This window comes from Somniosus microcephalus, chromosome 9 (genome assembly GCF_052327205.1).
Source record: "Somniosus microcephalus isolate GS21.2 chromosome 9, FLI_Smic_1.0, whole genome shotgun sequence".
Classification (NCBI taxonomy): Eukaryota; Metazoa; Chordata; class Chondrichthyes; order Squaliformes; family Somniosidae; genus Somniosus; species Somniosus microcephalus.
In genome coordinates, this window is record NC_140995.1 from 111,796,990 (window position 1) to 111,816,469 (window position 19,480).

At 44.3% G+C, this 19,480-nt stretch overlaps 1 protein-coding gene across 4 annotated transcripts in view; it reads left to right on the forward strand.

Moving 5' to 3' along the window:
* Positions 1-19,480, forward strand: part of ccm2 (CCM2 scaffold protein) — a 95,398-nt gene that overhangs the window by 26,418 nt on the left and 49,500 nt on the right. For 2 of the 4 annotated variants that reach the window (XM_085997020.1, XM_085997021.1), the window contains exon 2: positions 12,637-12,813. The exons of the other annotated variants lie outside the window; for them this stretch is intronic. In XM_085997020.1, the coding sequence (XP_085853146.1) occupies positions 12,637-12,813 (177 nt within the window). The remainder of the gene's footprint in view (positions 1-12,636; positions 12,814-19,480) is intronic. 4 annotated transcript variants of the gene reach the window in all.

The following is a 19,480-nucleotide window of genomic DNA, read 5'->3' on the forward strand; positions in this document are numbered from 1 at the left end:
ACTTTGGAGGAAAATCAGAACCATGTCATTTACATCCCTGACCTCTGACCTGTCCATTCTCTCTCTCCTCCCCTCTTTCCACACCCCCTCTTCCTTATTCACTGTGCCCAGGCAATCCATGTGCTTGTTCCAGTGGTTCAGGTGAACATGGAAAAAATCCCATGGCTTTATTTGAGGAGGAGCTCTCCCAGTATTCTGACCTGCATTCCTTCCCCAACTGATGCCACCAAATGAAAACTGCCATCTGTGGGAAGTGGTGGAGTATAAAACCAATCTTTGAGCTTTCAGTTACCCCCTCGTACTGTCTGTCTGTCTCCTGACTGCTAATCACGGTGGCATAGTGGTTAGCACTGTTTGCCTCACAGCGCCAGGGACCCGGGTTCAAATCCGGCCTCGGGCGACTGTCTGTGTGGAGTTTGCACATTCTCCCCGTGTTTGCGTGGGTTTCCTCCGGGTGCTCCGGTTTCCTCCCACAGTCCAAAGATGTGCGGGTTAGGTTGATTTGGCTATGATAAATTGACCCTTAGTGTTAGGGGATTAAATAGGTGGGGTTACGGGGATAGGGTGGGATATGTGTCGGTGCAGGCTCGATGGGCCGAAATGGCCTCTATCTGCACTGTGGGGATTCTGTGATTCTGTGTGATTCTGTGTGTGATTCAGCATTAGTTTTCTTTTTGGGGAGACCAAACGCAGATTGGGTGACTGCTTTGCGGAACACCTCCGTTCAGTCCGTAAGGGTGACACCGAGCTTCCGGTCGCCTGTCATTTCAATTCACCGTTCCATTCCCTCTGCGGCCTCTTGCATTGTTCCACGTAAGCTCGAGGAACAGCGCCTCATCTTCCGATTAGGCACTTTACAGCCTTCCGGACTCGATATCGAGTTCAACAATTTCAGATCATAACCTCGGCCCCTATTATTTTTATATTTTTATCCCCACTTTTTTGGTTTGTGCCTTTTCCTTTTTCTCTCTCCCACATGGCAGCTGTCTTTCATTCTGCCAGCGCATTTCACACTTCATCTCGCGCCATTGTTTGTTTCTTTACCTGTCTTATTACCATCTCGTCTCCCCTTGAATGTCTCTTATTTCATCCCTTCCCCCATTTCCCAGCCCCTAAACTGCCTTTTAATCTGTTTCAGTTCCTGCCTTTTTCCCCTCAGTTCTGAAGAAGGGTTTCAACCTGAAACGTTGACTTTTTCTCTCTCTGGATGTTGCCTGGCCTGCTGAGTTTTTCCAGTGTTTTCTGTTTTAGTTTTCTTTACCCTTGTTGTGAAGTGCTTTCAAACATTTTCTTAACACTAAAGGTGTTAACAGAAATGCAAGTTGTGGCTATTGGCCTACATAAATCACTGTGCTTCAAAAGTAATTCATTGTGAATGGTTTTAATGTGATAAGCACCATATTTCCTAATCACAAATATTTTGTTACAAAGGTACTGGGGGAGCTTTCAACTGCAGTTTACTATGGTTAGTGTTAAGAATAACTTGCATGAAATAATTTAAGTAGCGATTGTGGTTTAAAGATTTTTTTCTCCTCTTCCCTGACTGCATTGATTCATTGCTAGGTTACAATTCCACATGTGCTCGATGCCTTCTGATACCTTGCTCAAATGATGTCCTTTATTGGCAGCTCAGCTAAACATGTTCTTGACTCACATTGACCTGTGAATTTTCAGCAAGGATTGCTAGATAGTGATGATAGCCTTGGATGCCTTCCTCACTTAACCACAAATGCTAGAACTAATTCTAGTGCCCCTATTGGTGCACTGGCTGAGTTTAAAAGGATTAATCTGTTGCCTTTTTTTTTTAAGGTCCTGTGCAACAGTCAAGTCTAAAATAATGAGAATCCTTGCAGGAGCACTTCAGCTGATTATCACTATCACTATTTGCCTGTGAGCATTTTCCTTTCTTCTCCAGTGGCCCTGCCTGTATGAGCATTTTCCTTTCTCCTCAAGTGGCCCATCTGGACAATGTCCAATTACACTGACTAAATATATCCACAAATACGTATTTCAAGTGTAATCAGAGAATGAGTTTCTGTGGGAAATGTTACATCACTGTAGTATCTAGTAGCCTGCCAGAGAGGCACAGAAGTTTGACATGGAGGTGCATGAGGCCTCTAATCACAGCTGCAAAAAACCCTAATTTCTATACATGCCCTCAAACAAAGTTGTTGGAAGCCAAACACCTCAGCTAATTATCACTAAATGATATGCAGTTTGTATTTTTTGTATATGTACTTGATAAGGCCATTGTTTCCATTCTACTGGGATATCCTTTAACCTAGTTAATTTTTTTACATTGTGTGGAGTGCAAAGGTGAGAATTGGTAAAAGGGCGATGTGTGCAGCTAAAGCAGAGTTTGTCAAAGAAAAAAGACCAGACATATATAAATTTAAAAAATAAATGCAAATGCATATTAAGTAGCAATAGAGGTAAATCCGCCATATGTTGAGGATAGGATTGTTTCTCCAAGACTCAGAACAGGATAATAATTATAAAGATTCTCTGCATTAGAATTTTGTAAAATCAACTTTTCAGTTATTAGAAGGTTCCTCAAAATGTCTACATTTAAATTGAGCTGGGAGTCCTTGCTGAGTGCCTGAAGTGAGGAAGGTGTTACATTTCCTGCTGTAACCTCCTTTATTTTCCTGACCACAGAAATTGTTTCCTTGCTATTTCAGTAGGCTATGTGTCTTTACTATTGTCCTGTAACTAATGTGCCTCCTGTGTGATAGCACTGCACCACCACTAGGAACAAACTTTCCTGTTGTGGAACATCAAAAACTTCAAAAAAAATTATTTTGTACAGTAAGGTTCTGAAAATCGGGCTTAGTTCAGAAACCCTTCCTCTTTTTAATGTTGCAAATTCCACTTGAACATAAAAGTACTGATGATATGCATGCATGTTGTAATTCTAAGTGGGTAATAAGTCAAACATTTGTATATATTGGCCTATGTTTTCAAGTACATACCAGTAGTGAAGAACCTTTACCAGTCCCACTGGATATCGAAAAACAGTGACTAGCAGGTCTGCAATTTTCTAATGTGTGCTGGAGGTTCCTTGCCAGTAGTGCATACTTTAACGGGCGGAAATAAGCGTAGTCCTGAATTAGATTTCCCCGATTACATCGATAACTGTTATAGCACCTTTTTTTAATGTGGAAAAACATACCAAAGCAGCTTGTGGAGGTGTAATCAAAAAATGGATGCTGAGCCCAAAGGAAGAGATTGGTAGGAGTGTCCAAAAGCTTGGTCAGAGTTTGGTTCTAAGGAGGGTCTTCAAGGAGGACAGGGAAGTGGCAAGCTAGAGGGTCTTTCACTTTTTTTGTGACTAAATAATTATTCAGCTCTGATTTTGTTTAGAATTTTCTCGAGTTAAAGATGTCAGATGAATAGTTAGTCAATGTGATCCTACTAATTTCCTCACTACCTTTTTGGTTAGGATACTATGCATCATCCCTGACCATGATGGCTCTTTTGAGCAGCAACTAAACTATGAAAGCAATAGGGAGGAAAACACTTTTTTCCCCGTGTGTGTGTGGCAAGTGCCCAGCTTCTACTTGGAACTTCATTTCACAAAGAACCTTGCATTTATATAACACCTTTCAAAGTCCTCAGGACATTAAGTCCTACTACAGAGACTTGAGCACAAAATTCTAGGCTGACACTCCAGTGCAGTACTGAGGGAGTGCTGCACTGTTGGAAGTGCCATCTTTCGGATGAGACATTTAAACCGAGGCCCCATCTGCTCCCTCAAGTGGATGTAAAAAGATCCCGTAGCACTATTCCGAAGAAGAGCAAGGGAGTTATCCCCGGTGTCCTGGCCAATATTTATACCTCAATCAGCATCACTAAAAACAGATTATCTGGTCATTGTTGCATTGCTGTTTGTGGCAGCTTGTTGTGTGGAAATTGGCTGCCACATTTCCTATATTCGAACAGATTACACTTCAAAAGTACTTCATAGGCTGTAAAGTGCTTTGGGACGTCCTGAGGTTGTGAAAAGCGCTATATAAATGCAAATCTTTCTTTGGCTGCAAAGCATTTTGAAAGAACAGTGAAGAACTTGGAAGTGTAGTCGCTGTCGTAACGTGAGAGCCAAGTATGCACGTACCAAGGTGTCTCCAGCAGCAATGAGATGAGACCATGATGCGCTATCAATTACTCATAAAAGACGGAGAGTTAGGAGAGTAACTAAAGGCTTTTTATTAGCAAAGAACAGAGCATGCCTCTCGTGGTTGACTGGGTTCCAAGAAGGCAGGGGGCTGCAGGGCAATCACCTTTTATACCTGGGCCTGTGGGTGGAGCCAGGGGCGGAGCCAGCAGAGACATGCTGAGGCATGCATAGGTACAACAGTGTGCAACAACAACAACGAACAACAATAACAGTGGTTTACCACATTCACCCCTTGTTTAAAATTGAGTCCGACGGGGTGAAGTGTACTAAAGGTTCGTGTAAGTGAGTCTATCAGGTGGCCTTGTATGCCGTCGTGGTGGCGGCGGTGATGGTGCAGCATCCAACGTTGAATCTGGCGTCTCATTGGGTGGTCAATGACAGGTCCTGGGGCTGCGGCATGCCCTCTAGCGGGGTTGGGTTGTGGGTAGTGGTGGATGACAATGGTAGTGTTTCAGGGGCACCCGAAGGTGCGAGATCTCGTGTGGGGGCTGTGTCCTCCCGCCCGTCCGGGTACACTACGTAAGCGTACTGGGGGTAGGCGTGGGTAGTGGTGGGTGGCGAGGGAGGTGTTTCGGGAGCACCCGAAGGTGCGAGGTCTCGTATGGAGACTGTGTCCTCCCGCCCGTCCGGGTACACCACGTAAGCATACTGAGGGTTGGCATGGAGGAGGCTCACCCTCTCGACCAGGGGGTCCGTCTTATGGGACCTCGCGTGCTTCCGCAGTAGGACGGGTCCTGGAGAAGTCAGCCATGTCGGTAACGAGATCCCCGATGTGGACTTCCTGGGGAAGGAGAACAGTCTCTCGTGAGGGGTAGTATTGGTGGCTGTACAGAGCAGTGACGGAATGGAGCGCCGCAGGGAGGACTTCCTGCCAGCGAGAGGTCGGAAGGCCCTTAGATTTCAAGTTTAAAAGGACTGCCTTCCAGACCGTCGCATTCTCCCTTTCCACCTGGCCATTCCCCCGGGGGTTGTAGCTGGTGGTCCTGCTTGTAGCAATACCTCTCGAGAGCAGGTACTGCCGAAGTTCATCGCTCATAAAGGATGAGCCCCTGTCGCTATGAATATAGCTAGGGAAACCGAACAAGGCGAAGAGGTCATTCAGACATTTAATGACCGTGGTACTGGTCATGTCTGAGCAAGGGATGGGAAACTGGAGTACTCGTCAATTATGTTGAGGAAGTACACATTGCGGTCGGAGGAGGGGAGGGGCCCTTTAAAATCGACGCTCAGCCGTTCAAAGGGGCGCGTGGCTTTGATCAGGCTTGCTCTGTCTGGCCTATAAAAATGCGGTTTGCACTCGGCACAGATTTGGCAGTTCATGGTCCTGACCTCCTCCGATGGAGTAGGGCAGGTTACGGGATTTGATGAAGTGAAAAAACCTGGTGACCCCCGGGTGGCAGAGGTCATTGTGGAGGGTCTTCAGTCTATCAACCTGCGCGTTGGCGCATGTACCACGTGATAGGGCATCTGGGGGCTCATCGAGTTTCCCGGGCCGGTACAAGATATCGTAATTGTAGGTGGAGAGTTCGATTCTCCACCTCAAGATCTTGTCGTTCTTGATTTTGCCCCTCTGCTTATTATTAAACATAAAAGCTACTGAACGCTGGTCAGTGAGCAGGGTAAATCGTTTTCCGGCCAGGTAATGCCTCCAATGTCGCACAGCTTCCACAATGGCCTGGGCCTCCTTTTCGACAGAGGAGTGTCGAATCTCAGGGCCCTGGAGGGTCCTTGAGAAAAAGGCCACGGGTCTCCCCGCCTGGTTATGGGTTGCAGCTAGGGCAAAGTCGGATGCGTCGCTCTCCACTTGGAAAGTGATGGACTCATCCACTGCGTGCATCGTGGCCCTCGCAATATCTCTTTTTATGAGTGAAGGCTGCACAGGCCTCTGCTGCCAGGGGGAAGGAGGTGGACTTGATGAGGGGTCTGGCTTTGTCCGCATAGTTGGGCACCCACTGAGCATAGTACGAGAAAAACCCTAGGCATCGCTTCAGTGCTTTTTGGCAGTGGGGGAGGGGGAGCTCCATAAGGGGGCGCATCCTGTCGGGGCCGATGACTCCGTTCTCCACTACACAGCCAAGAATGGCAAGGCGCTCTGTACGAAACATACATTTGTCCCTGTTGTATGTTAGGTTCAGCCGCTGGGCCGTACGGAGGAATTTCTCTAGATTAACATCATGGTCCTGCTGGTCGCGGCCGCAGATGGTGACGTTGTCTAGATAGGGGAAAGTGGCCTGGAGCATGTTCTGGTCAACCATCCGGTCCATCTCCTGTTGGAAGACTGAAACCCCGTTGCTGACGCCGAAGGGAACTCTGAGGAAGTGGTAGAGACGACCGTCAGCTTCAAAAGCTGTGTACTGGCGGTCCTCAGCCCTGATGGGGAGCTGGTGGTATGCCGACTTCAGATCAATCGTCGAACGCCCGGTATTGTGCTATCTGATTGACCATGTCAGATATGCGGGGGAGTGGGTATGCATCTAGCTGGGTGTAGCGATTGATCGTCTGGCTGTAGTCAATAACTAGGCGCTGTTTTTCGCCAGTCTTCACTACCACCACTTGTGCTCGCCATGGGCTGGTGCTACTTTCAATAATCCCTTCCTTCAGGAGTCTCGCTACCTCTGATTTAATGAAGCTCCTATCCCCGGCACTGTTAACGCCCGCTTTTGGTAGCGATGGGCTTACAGTCGTGGGTGAGGTTAGCGAACAAGGAGGGGGGGGGACTTTAAGGGTGGAGAGGCTGCAAATGGTGCGCGGCGGGCGATTTAAAAGCTGCTGGCTGCAGACTGAGTGGGGGGAGGGGTCCGTCGTACGCTAATGTGACACTCTTAAGGTGGCACTGAAAATCCAACCCCAGTAGAACGGCAGCGCAGAGATGGGGCAGGACCAGGAGTTTAAAATTTTTGTATTCTGTGCCCCTTAAAGGGTCACTACACAGTAGCCACCGACGTCCGCTGACTGGGCTTTGGAAGCCAAAGAGATCCGATGGTGCGTCGGCAGGACCGGGAGAGAGTAACTGCGCACCGTGTCGGGGTGGATAAAGCTCTCCGTGCTCCCGCTGTCAAAAAGGCAGGTAGTGGCGCGGCCGTTTACCCTCATGTCCATCATGGACCTGGGCAGTTGATGAGGGAGAGATTGGTCCAGCGTCACGGAGGCCAGCGTATGGTCGAGCAAGTCGATGTGGTCGTCAGATGAGGCGGTGGTTGAGTCCGGGTCCCCCGTGGTTGAAGTTGGAGACGTCCAAGATGGCGGACAAAATGGCGACGCCCATGATCCCGATTCCCCACGTGGCTGGGGAGCCCAAGATGGCGGACAAGATGGCTGCCCCCATGGTTCACACGCGGCGCTGCTGGCGTTAGCGGTTTTACCTTTGCAGGCGCTGACATAGTGTCCTTTCTTCCCGCAGCCGGAACAGGTAGCATTTCTCGCCGGGCAGCGTGCTCTGGGGTGTTTTGCCTGGCCACAAAAATAACATTTCTGTGCCTTGGACATTGCAGCAGCAGTTGAAGGTTGTGGCGTCCACGTTGCGGAGCGGTTAGGGGAGAAGGCGTCCATATTCCTGTGGGCCGTGTCGAGCGAGAGCGCGAGGGACACTGCCTTTCTCAGGTCCATTTCTCCCTTTTCCAACAGTCTCTGCCGGGAGTAGTCGGACCTTAGGCCCGCAACGAAAGCATCTCGGATCAGTCCCTCCGTGTGTGCTGCGGCTGATACTACTTTGCAATCGCAGCCTCGGCCGAGTATCCGTAGTGCCCGTAGGAAGGCCTCCACCGATTCCCCGGGCTGCTGTCTGCGGGATCTTAAGAGGTGCCTGGCATAGACCGTATTTACCGGGCGTGCGTATTGCCCTTTTAGCAGATCGATAGCCGCCGCGTAGGTCGTCGCGTCCTGGAATATTGTATGAACTTGGTGGCTCACCTTTGAGGCCAGGATTTCCAGCTTGTTTTCGTCCAGGGTCACAGTTGAGGCTTGCAGGTAGGCCTCGAAGCAGCGCAGCCAATGCGCGAATTTGGTAGCCGAACCCGATTCTTGGGGGTCTAGGTCCAGGCATGTTAGTCTGAGGGCTCGCAGCAGCTCCTGCTGCTCAGCATTTGTTGTCGACGTTTTTGTTTTTGCTAATAAAATTGATGCGCTATCAATTACTCATAAAAGACGGAGAGTAACTAAAGGCTTTTATTAGCAAAGAACAGAGCATGCCTCTCGTGGTTGACTGGGTTCCAAGAAGGCAGGGGGCTGCAGGGCAATCACCTTTATACCTGGGCCTGTGGGTGGAGCCAGGGGCGGAGCCAGCAGAGACATGCTGAGGCATGCATAGGTACAACAGTGTGCAACAACAACAACGGTGAACAACAATAACAGTGGTTTACCACAGACCAGAAAGACTTTTTTGCAAGTGCACATTCCAGAAGGAGGTGGATGATCCCTTTCCCTACTGCAGTTGGTTCAAGGATAGCATATGTGGTAGTGCTCTAACTGCAGGTGTATGTGAAAGACCAGACTGGAAGGGCCACTCTTGCCACCAGCTAAGTCTCATCTTGTTGCTTGTTTGACAGCTCTGGTAATGACATTCTTCCAAATGACTGACAAATCTGCTCGGGAACCTTCTGACAAGATCCTCCATTTTTTCCACTGGACCTCTAGGATGTTAGACCACTGTCTGATTTGTGGTCAAAAATGTTCTTTTGTAGAAGCTTTACGAAGGACAGGTAATGCAGTACGCTCCAACTGAATGGCGCGTTCTACGGCAGAATGGCCAGAGCCATTCTTTGCAGTTTAGTAGCAGTGATTTTTATCTCTGTCCTAATTTGGCTCCTTGACTTGAATGAACACCATGATTTTTTCTACTTTTTTATACAAGTTGTGAGCTCATGCTGGCCCCAGCCATATTTCTTCTTGAAGTGGTATTGTAAGACAGATCTGTAATATGAGAAATTTCAACACTCGCCAGTATTTTTGAATTTTAACATTTTAAGTTTCTTCTTCAGGATTTGATCTTGGTATCTTTGCAAGGCTTTTCAGGGTGGAAAAAGTAATTCTGCTAAAAGAATGCAGATGCAAATTAACATGGAAAGGTCTTGAGGTAATGTATTTTGGTGGAAAAACATGACCATGTGCTCAATAGAAATATGCTGAAAGCTGTGAATGGATAGACACTAAGTATGAAATGCTTTGTCTTTTAAGGGAAAATTGGATAAATATTAGCATAGGCAGTTGCAGGACTGTAGGGGAAGAGTTGTGCAGTGGGCTGAGTTTTGGACTGTTCTAGCAAAGAGTTGGCGCAGTCATTGGCCTTTTGTGCTATAAGGTTCTATGGGATCTAGTAGCAGTATTGTGATTCAACCAACTTTTAAAATCCGGTCACTGCAATAAATAATCCTCTAATATACTTTTGTACAGTGATTTGAACCACCTATGATATGGAAAGGAGCACAGGGAATTTAATCTTAAATGGCTTGTAGAGTAATAAATATTTAAGCATAATTCAATAATTCCCCAGCAGTACAATAACTAAGTTTGTGCAGTTGAAAGTTCATAGCCAACATTTTTAAAAATCCATTGAATTAACACTCCACAAGATTGTGATAGATTGCTGATCCAGTCAAGATTTACTTTCAGTTTAGCTGGAAAACCATACAAGAAATGTCCCTCCAGTGGATTACTAGTCAACTATAATGGAAGTTGTTGAAGCTAATGGTTTAACTGAAATATAATTACAATAAAACTATCTTCACTAACAGTGATTTTGGTCAGACATTTAGGCAGTTTTTAAATGTTTCTTGTTTCTATATCTTAAACTACAACAGTAATTCAGGACTTTTAAAATATGAAAATCTATTGCGGTGCAAATTTGTTTTAATACCATGATTTATCCAATACCTAGTTCTGAAATGTAGATAACCCATGGGTTTCATGTTTACATGTAATGTGCATATTGTTAACACCATAAAGTAAGGGCGTTTTTGTTACCAGCTCGAGAAGGAAACTGCGGTGACAGAATTTCCTGTTCTTTACTGCTGTTGGAGTTTTAAGGTAGCGTCAGATTCGCACTTGATCCACAGCTTGCAAGTTCATTTTCAATCATTATTTGACTCATTTTGCATTTTATAAAATTTCAAGTGCATAAATTAAGCTATTGTTGCATTATAAATGTAAGAGTTCAGTTTACATGGTCCTTATCCACGGGTTCAAATTACATTTATTCAATAAAAGCTACCTATCACGGGTCGAACCAGGTCGACGGCTTATAAGCTTGAAGGCACGTCCCATATGTAGTCAGTTGGTTTTACACAAGTATTTTTTTAGTTTGTAGAACCTGTTGTTTCTGGTCCATTGAACTTCATAATTTTGTTAGCTATGTACACTAAGCATATATTGACATGAATAAATGGGTACACTCTGGTGGGGATGAGAGGAACAGGAAAAAAACTGATGAAAGCAGGAGGTCAAAACAGAATAGTGGTCGTGTTCTACTCTCCGTGATTCACTTGCAACAGCCTGCTTCAGTGATGTGATTACCAATGTTTTGGTTCCTTGCTCAGCAATGTTGGCACAACCTCAAGTTTAAGCAAAGTATTTATTTGGGAAAGAAAGCTCAAGGCCTAGCAAATTCTGGTTTGTTTTCTCAAAGGCTTAAGAATTCATTGATCTGTCCATGCCATGCTTGCTAATCTATTAAACAGTGGTCTGTCCAGTGGGTTAATGTTAATTTTGTCTTAATAATTGGAGAATAATTCAATGGAAATACAGTGCTTCTCTGAAATCAATCAAATAACTTGCATTGCTGTGCTGTTCAATTTACATTCCTGCTTTACTGAATTGACAGTTCGAGGAGGGGGTTGCAAAGGCATAGTTGGGTAAAAGTCATTGCCTAATTCCCAGCAACAATCTCAATCGGGTAGATGTGCTGAGGGAGTGTTCCAGAGGGTGGGAAAAGATGGTCTAAGGAATAGCTGTTGAGGAAGTAGGCTAGTATTGGACTGAAGGGTGCGTACAGTCCATGGAAGGGTCTGACTACTTAAGCTGTGAACCTTGGTCAATTCACTGGGACATGGTAAGCTAGTGGAATTTGGCAAGGATGATGGGGAGGCAAGTTTTAGTGTGGACAAGGACATGAGTTATGGCATTCTGGGTGACAATTTCCCCAAGTTGATCCCTGGGCTTGCAGTTCTCAACTGAGCTCCCCTCTTAAGTTTTCTCCATGGCCATCCACAGCCAATCTTGCCACTTCTTTCTTTCTTCCACTGCCGACCACCCCCCCATTCTCACTTTAGGTCTCCTCCTGCTAGAGGCCCTTGCTTCCCAATATTCAGTACATCTTAACCTACACGTTGTAAAGCTATCGACTCCTAATCACATGCCAAACTTTCACCCCACTGCTCTAACCTTCACCTAGATGCTGTTTCCACCAGTAGGATTCTGTTCAATGTTCTGAACTCCTTTATTAATACTGTACTCTTCCACTAGACCATTGGGTTTTAGCTGCTGTTATGCCTGCTCTGCTACTGGCCCATCCCAGTCATGCCTGCTGCTTAAATTTCTGCTACTCTGGCTGTCGTCGTCCTTCTCTCATGCTGTTACTACACCGATTTATCCGGTGTCAAGGGCTCTCCAACCATTATATAAATCACTGCAATATTTTTCGACTTTCACCTGGCCTCCACACACTTGTTCTCCATCCTCATGCAGGTCCTGACTCCTGGCCACTCTTGACCTTTTGTGCTGACCCTAGATTATTCTCCGTTACAGCGCGACCATCTGATCTCTACATGAATTTTGCACTAATCTCCAACTTTCCTGGCTAACTGCAGATCCTGCCTGGCTGAAGCATCTGCCTGACCAACTCTAGTGCTCTAACTCTTACTTTGCTGCTTGTGTTTTTTTGGCCTTTTTTGTGGCTCCTGTCTCCACTGCATGCACCACATGGTTCCCATCTTGGATATGGTGCTCCTTTTTGACATGAACCATATTCCTCTCCACAATTTTCTGTCCACTGGTTTCCATCGTGTGATGCTGATATTTAATTTTAGAAGCAAAACTAAGTGTAGGAAATAGAGCATAATCTAATGGATTAAAAAGATGAAGCCAAAATCTAATGTACAGAAACATTGCAGTAAGCTCACTGTGAAAGAAGCAGGATTGCCATATTGGAATTCAGGAATAAAGTAGACTCTGCCTTGACTGCTGTGAATTACTTGTGCTACCAGTAGATGCTGCATGCACCATGGCACACAAATTTGCAATGTTTTTAAAATATTTTTTGCCATATTAAAACTGCAGTGGTATTGCATCGGTAATCACTTAACAATCAAAAATTGTATTATGACACCACAACAGCCTACTTGATGTCCACTGACTTCTATTTCATGCCAGTTTACCATAACTTAAGCCTCCATTATGACGACTAGACATTTGACAATTGATTTTGCAAGACTTGGGTTTAACTGAAGCTCCTGTGCTTTTATTTGTAGCCTGGAATCGTGTCACCATTTAAGCGGGTTTTCCTGAAAGGAGAGAAGGGGCGTGATAAGAAGGCACAAGAAAAGGTTACCGAACGAAGACCCTTGCATACAGTTACCCTGGCCTTGCCAGATCACAGAGTTGACCCAGAGATTCTGTTAAATGATTACATTGAAAAGGAAGTAAAGGTAGAACTGCAAACTTTTAAAGCTCCACCTTGATGCTTATCTTATAAGTTGGTGCTTTTAAATTTATTACAAATTTTATAGACTCGTACCATACACCTATATTAGTTGGGATTGCTTTGGGTGCATGTGTATTACGTTTTAAATGATAAAGCCCATTGTTTCTGCACATCCTGTTAGCGCACTGTTTTGCATGAATGGACTTGTATTTTTTTGGGAGGGGTAGAGAGCGAGAAACCATGTAGAAATGGTTCATCATCTGGATCTGCAGTAACGACCCAGTGCATTGATTTTGAATTTACTGAACCTTTCTTTTCAGAAGCAGTTTATTTTTTTTCTTGTCATTTTTCTGCCTTTCCTCCTTTGGCTGAAGCTGCTGATTCCATATTGGGGTATAGTCTTGCATATGTCCTCTGGCATTTTACTCAGTGATGATCATCATTCAAGTGTGAGCCATGAGTGTTGACTCCTTATTTACCAGGATGGCATCACAGCAGAGCCTGAATAATTTTTTTTCCCCTAGTGTCCAGAAGGAGTTACTGAAGTGACTGGGGATTGGGTTGTTTCATGTTTTTTTCCCTGCCTAACCCAGGGGCACTGAAGACTGCTGTAGAATCCTGATCGTCACCCCAGTTCAAAGCAAAAACCAACCTGTAGAGCAGGGTAAAACTCTGCACTAAATTGAAAATCTCATAACTAAATCTTGTAGCTATTTAATAAAAAATTATTGCAGTTTTATTTTTCCATACTGATTATTTGTAAAATTTCCTGATTTATTGAAGTGCCAAAGAAAGTAATCTAACTAAATGTATACAGCAGGGCCAGCTAACTGGTTGCTCATTTGTTGCTGAAGTGCAGATTTTCTGTCTAGCTGAACTGTTGGCATGATCTGGCTGCTGTTGTTAATTGGGAGGCTGCAGCAGTCACATGCACTGGACTGAGGGGTGGCAGGAAATGTAATTTTGTGAGGAGGCGGAAGTGTGGTTGAGTGAGCAAGTGTGGTCAAATGGAGCGCAACAAAAAACTCACATTTTTTAACACAAAAATGAATATACCTGAGGTGGGACATGAAAATAAAGAATCGATAGGTGGCTGAAGAAAAAGGAATACCAGGATCTGGGTACTAAGTGGGCATGTGGGACTCTGACAACTGCTCATGTGGAGGATAAATGTTAACATGGACAGGTTGGGCCAAACAAGCTATTTTCTTGTAATTTCTATGTAATTCTATAACTTTGGGGAATGGGGGAGAGGAGGAACACCATATTGGGGAATGTGGCAAGAGTATAACAAAACAACGTTGGGTGGAGGGAGCTTGTATGGAAGTTTAAGCACTGGTTGTCTGCAAATGCATGACCTAGAGAAGTCAGCACAATTGAAGCTGTGGGCCCCTTTCGGTTTCAGCCTCGAGACAGAAATTATTGGATAGATTTCCAACAGGAGCAGGGCATGTTCCATGATTAAATTAATTTTATATTATTTGGGGGGAGGGGGGGGTTATTTAAAAAGAATTGTCTTGAGGCCTAATCTGTCAGGTGCCTAATGCTTCAGTTTTGCTGACTTCTCTCTCCTTTCTCCATATCATGCATTTGCACAGCTGCAGACCACCAGTGCTTAAACTTCCATGCAAGTTTCCTCCATCCAATGTTTTGTTTGTGGTCAGCTGACTCAAGAAAATGGTCACCAAACAAAATAAGCAATTTGGATGGTATTTCTGCTGCTTACATATCTTTTTTTTATTGATGTCTACCAAGGAATGGAAGTTACTGATTCATTCAGATTTGCTCAGTTGAATTTCTGATTTTTAATTTGGACAATTGACCATAGAGATGCCAGCAGTGCTCTTGTGCCACCAGAAGTGTGGTGGGACAGAACTTCTATGCACCCCATCTCCGTGTGATCGCCCAAATAGCAATTTGGATAAAAATAAACTGTCCATTCCTGTCACACTCTGCTTAACAGTAGCAGTGCAGCAGAGAACAAGGTCAAAGCAGGGAATAATGGTTAAAAAATTTAAATTAAAGGCTCTTTTTATCTGAATGCATGATGCATTTGTAACAAGTTAGACAAACTAGTGGCACAGATATAAATGGGTTTGACCTAATAGCCATTGGAGACATGGCTGCAAGGTGACCAAGGCTGGGAACTAAATGTTCCAGGGTACTTGACGCCTTGAAAAGATGGTGGGGTAGTAGCCCTGATATACAAAGGATGACATGAGGACAGTAGAGAGAAAGGATCTTGGCTCGGAAGATCAGGAAGTAGAATCAGTATGGGTGGACATGAGGAATAACAAGGGGCAGAAAACACTGGTGGAAGTAGTATGTAGGCTACCTAACAGTAGCTATACTGTTGGACAGAATATTAATCAAGGAATAGTAGGAGCTTGTAACAAAAGTAATGCAATAATTGTGGGGGACTTTAATCTTCTTATAGACTGGACAAATCAAATTGGCAAAGGTCGTCTGGAGGACAAGTTCATGGAATGCATTTGGGACAGTTTCCCAGAACAATGTCATGGAACTAACCAGGGAACAGGCTATTTTAGTTCTTGTATTGTGTAATGAGACAGGGTTAATTAGCAATCTCCTAGTAAAGGATCCTCTGGGGCAGAGTGATCATAATATGATAGAATTTCACATTAATTTTGAGAGCGACTTGTCTAAGTCCAAAACTAGAGTCCTAAACTTAAATAAAGCCAATTACATAGGTATGAGGGGCGAGTTGGCTAAAGTAGATTGGAAAAAATAGATTAAAAAGCATGGTGGTAAATTGAGCAATTTAAAGAAATATTTCATAATTCTCAACAAAAATACATTCCATTGAGAAATAAAATCTGCAAGGGAAAAGTGATCCATCCGTGGCTAACTAAAGAAGTTAAGGATAGCATTAGATTGAAAGAAGAAGCTTATAATGTTAAGAATAGTAGTAAGCCTGAAGATTGGGAGAGTTTCAAAACCCAGCAAAGGATGACCAAAAAATTGATCAGCGAAAAAATAGAATGAGAAAACTAGCAAGAAATATAAAAACAGATTGTAAGAGCTTCTACAAATATGTGAAAAGGAAGAGTGTAGCAAAAGTAAATGTTGGTCCCTTAGAGGCTGAGACAGGAGAAATTATTATGGGGAGATAAGGAAATGGCAGAAACGTTAAACAAAAATGTTGTCTGTCCTCACAGAAGACACAAAGCGTACCAAAAATGGTGGGGAACCAAGGGTCTAATGAGGGTGAGGAACTTAATGTAATTAATATAAGTAGAGAAAAGGTACTAGAGAAACTAATGGGACTAAAAGCTGACAAATCCCCCGGACCTGACTGCCTACCTCCTAGGGTCCTAAAAGAGGTGGCTGCAAAGATATTGAATGCTTTGGTTTTGATCTTCCAAAATTCCCTAGATTCTAGAACAGCCCCAGCGGATTGAAAGGTAGCAAATATAACCCCGCTATTCAAGAAGGGAGGGAGCAAGGAAACTGGGAACTACAGGCCAGTTAGCCTGACATCAGTCGTCTGGAAAATGCTGGAATCCATTGTTAAGGAAGTGGTATCAAGGCACTTAGAAAATCATAAAACCATATTGACTCTGCCTAATCATGCTATGAAAAGGAAATAGTGTTTGACAAATTTATTTAGTGTTTTGAGGATGTAACTAGCAGTGTAGATAAAGGGGAACCAGTGGATGTAGTATATTTAGATTTCCAAAAGGCATTCGATAAGGTGCCACATAAAAGGCTATTACACAAGATAAGGGCTCATGGGGTTGGGATAATATAGTAGCATGGATAGAGGATTGGTTAACGGAGAGGAAACTGAGTAGGGATAATGGGTCTTTTTCAGGTTGGCAGGCTGTAACTAGTTGGGTGCCGCAAGGATTAGTGCTGGGGTCTCGACTATTTACAATCTATATTCATGACGTAGATGAAGGGACCGAGTGTAATGTATCCAAGTTTTCTGATTTATACCAAGCTAGGGGGGGACAGTAAGTTGTAAGAACAGTCTGTAAAGTGATATAGATAGATGCAGTGAGGTGGCAGATGGAGTATAATGTAGGGAAGTGTGAGGCAGGAAGAATAGACAAACAGAATATTTTTTAAATGGTGAGAAACTTTTAAATGTTGGTGTTCAGTGAGATTTGGGTGTCATCGTGCAAGAAACACTGAGCTAGCATGCAGGCACAGCAAGCAATAGAAAGGGAAATGGCATGTTGGCCTTTATTGCAAGGGGGTTGGAGTATGAGAGTAAGGAAGTCTTGCTACAATTGTACAGGGCCTTGGTGAGACCACACTTGAAGTACTGAGCACAGTTTTGGTCTCCTTATCTAAGGAAGAATGTACTTGCCTTGAAGGCGGTGCAACGAAGGTTCTCTAGATTGATTCCTGGGATGAGAGGGTTGCCCATGATGCGAGATTGTGTAGAATGGGCCTATACTCTCGAGATACGAAGAATGAGAGGTGATCTCATTGAAACATACAAGATTCTGAAGGGGATTGACGGGGTAGATGCTGAGAGGTTGTTTCCCCTGGCTGGTGTGTCTAGAGCTAGGGGGCATAGTCTCCGTATAAGGGGTAGACGCCAGGTGCGGCAGGTGAAAGGATATAATATACTAAATCACTGCATCAGTCTCTTCGCATTTAAGACCGAGATGAGAAATTTCTTCACTCAGGGTTGTGAATCTTTGGAATTCTCTGCCCCAGAGGGTTGTGGATGCTGAATCTTCGAGTATATTCAAGGAGATAGATTTTTGGACTCTAGGGGAATCGAGGGATATGGAAATCGGGTGGGAAAATGGAGTTGAGGTCGATGATGTTAGTGAATGACAGCAGGGCTCGAGGGGCCATATGGCCTACTCTTGCTATTTCTTCTGTTATATTCTTAAATCATAGGATGGATCATTTATATATTCTTGGTGGGCACTATGCTTGCTTCCTGCAGATGTACATACTGCTGACATACGCAAGGTTGTCTCTGGCACGATTTCCAGGGGAACCCGGGAAGGCCAAAGCTAATGGAGCATAGGTTGAAAAAGTGCCTGCTAGCTGTCCATCAGAAGTTGGATGCAGCAGTTAAGGGATGGAAACCTGGTAGAGATGGGTTCTACCCAAATTTCCAGCTCCCCACACTTGGGGCACCTGACATCCTTCCCCAAAAAGGAGTAGAAGACCAGCTGGTCCATCAAGCCTTCTGACATTCATGAAGGCTGGAGCATTCTTCTTCCCCCCCCCCCCCCCCGAATTTGCTCCCTTTATTCTTTTTGCCAAGTGTCAAATACTTTGATTTTGGCACCTGTGGAGGAGCGAGAATATCCATATAGGCCCAAGCATTGTTGGTAAGTACACGCAGCAGGGATAAGATGAAGCCCCAGAGGTGGCGATAGTCTATACATGGTACCCCATCTTGTCTCTCTCCCTCTGTTGGGGCTGGGAGGAAAGCACCTAGTGTAAATTCTGTTGTGTAGTTACTGATCTTTTTGATTTTTTAAAATGTATAACAAAGCAGAATCTGTGGATGAAGCCTTTAGAGACAGAAGACTTGCATTTGGGTTGGATTTGACACCAGGTGTGGGCGGTGAAAGGATAGTATACTAAATCACTGCACCTGTCTCTCCACATGGATCCTTTCTAACAATATAATGGGCCAGAATTTGTTGCCAAAATAATGGTGAGGCTAATGGCACTCACCATTATTTATGCGTAAATGATGGAGCAATTTCAGGCCAGGGGCAGATGTGTGCTTAAATGCGAACATCCAAGTGTTCTTGTCCGAGATGCGCCGCTCTGCTGTTAACTTTGTGAAAACGACATTTTGCTGTCTCCCTCACCATTGCATGCATTGAATGTCATGAAGCTGCTGTATTTGCACAGTAGATATTTGCAAGTAATTAGTAGCATAAGTATCCTCTTAATGACATGATTGATTGCTGCCAATAAACCTCTGGCATTGAAAATTAACTTGCAGATGGGAGTCTCATCCCTTAAGATTTTAAATTGTTTGGGGAGCTTTTTTAAATGTTAGATTTTAAGTTTGACCTTTTTCATTTTTGTTTCTTTTCTCTCCATCCAATCTTTCTTTCCCTCTTTTATTTCTCTTTCTGTAGCTGATTTACATTGAATTCACCCTCCTTCTCAGACTTTCCTGTCTTTTTTCCCCAATCCTTACATTGGTTAAGAAAATACCCTGTTGGTTGCCTTGTTCACTCGGGTCACAGGCCCTGTTTCCTTCACTGCACTCTTATAGCTTGCACTTGGGCAATAATTTTTTGAGCTGAAGAGTGCAGACTCTGCTAGATGCCCTGCTACAGCAAATTCTGGCTCAATACTTAACAGTTTGGCTCCTTGTTTTGCCACCGAGTGAACACAACGTTTAGTCAACCTGCATAATTCAGCAGTGAAGCCAGAGTGCTAAAGCAAATCTTAGTATTCTCCCCAGAGACATGTTCTTCAAGTCAGGAAAACATCATGGTAGGTTTTGGGACTGAGGCATTATCCATGCGATTTTAAGAGGATCAATCTTGCCAGTTTCTTGCTATCTGCCTGTTGCCTAAATAATTGGTGGTGTTTTCTGAATAGGAAAAGTTCATGTCCAGGATGCTCAATTCATTCTGAGGAGCTGGTCACTCCCTTGGGTACATTAATAACCATGATTATATACTGGACTGAATTGTGGCCAGTTTTCA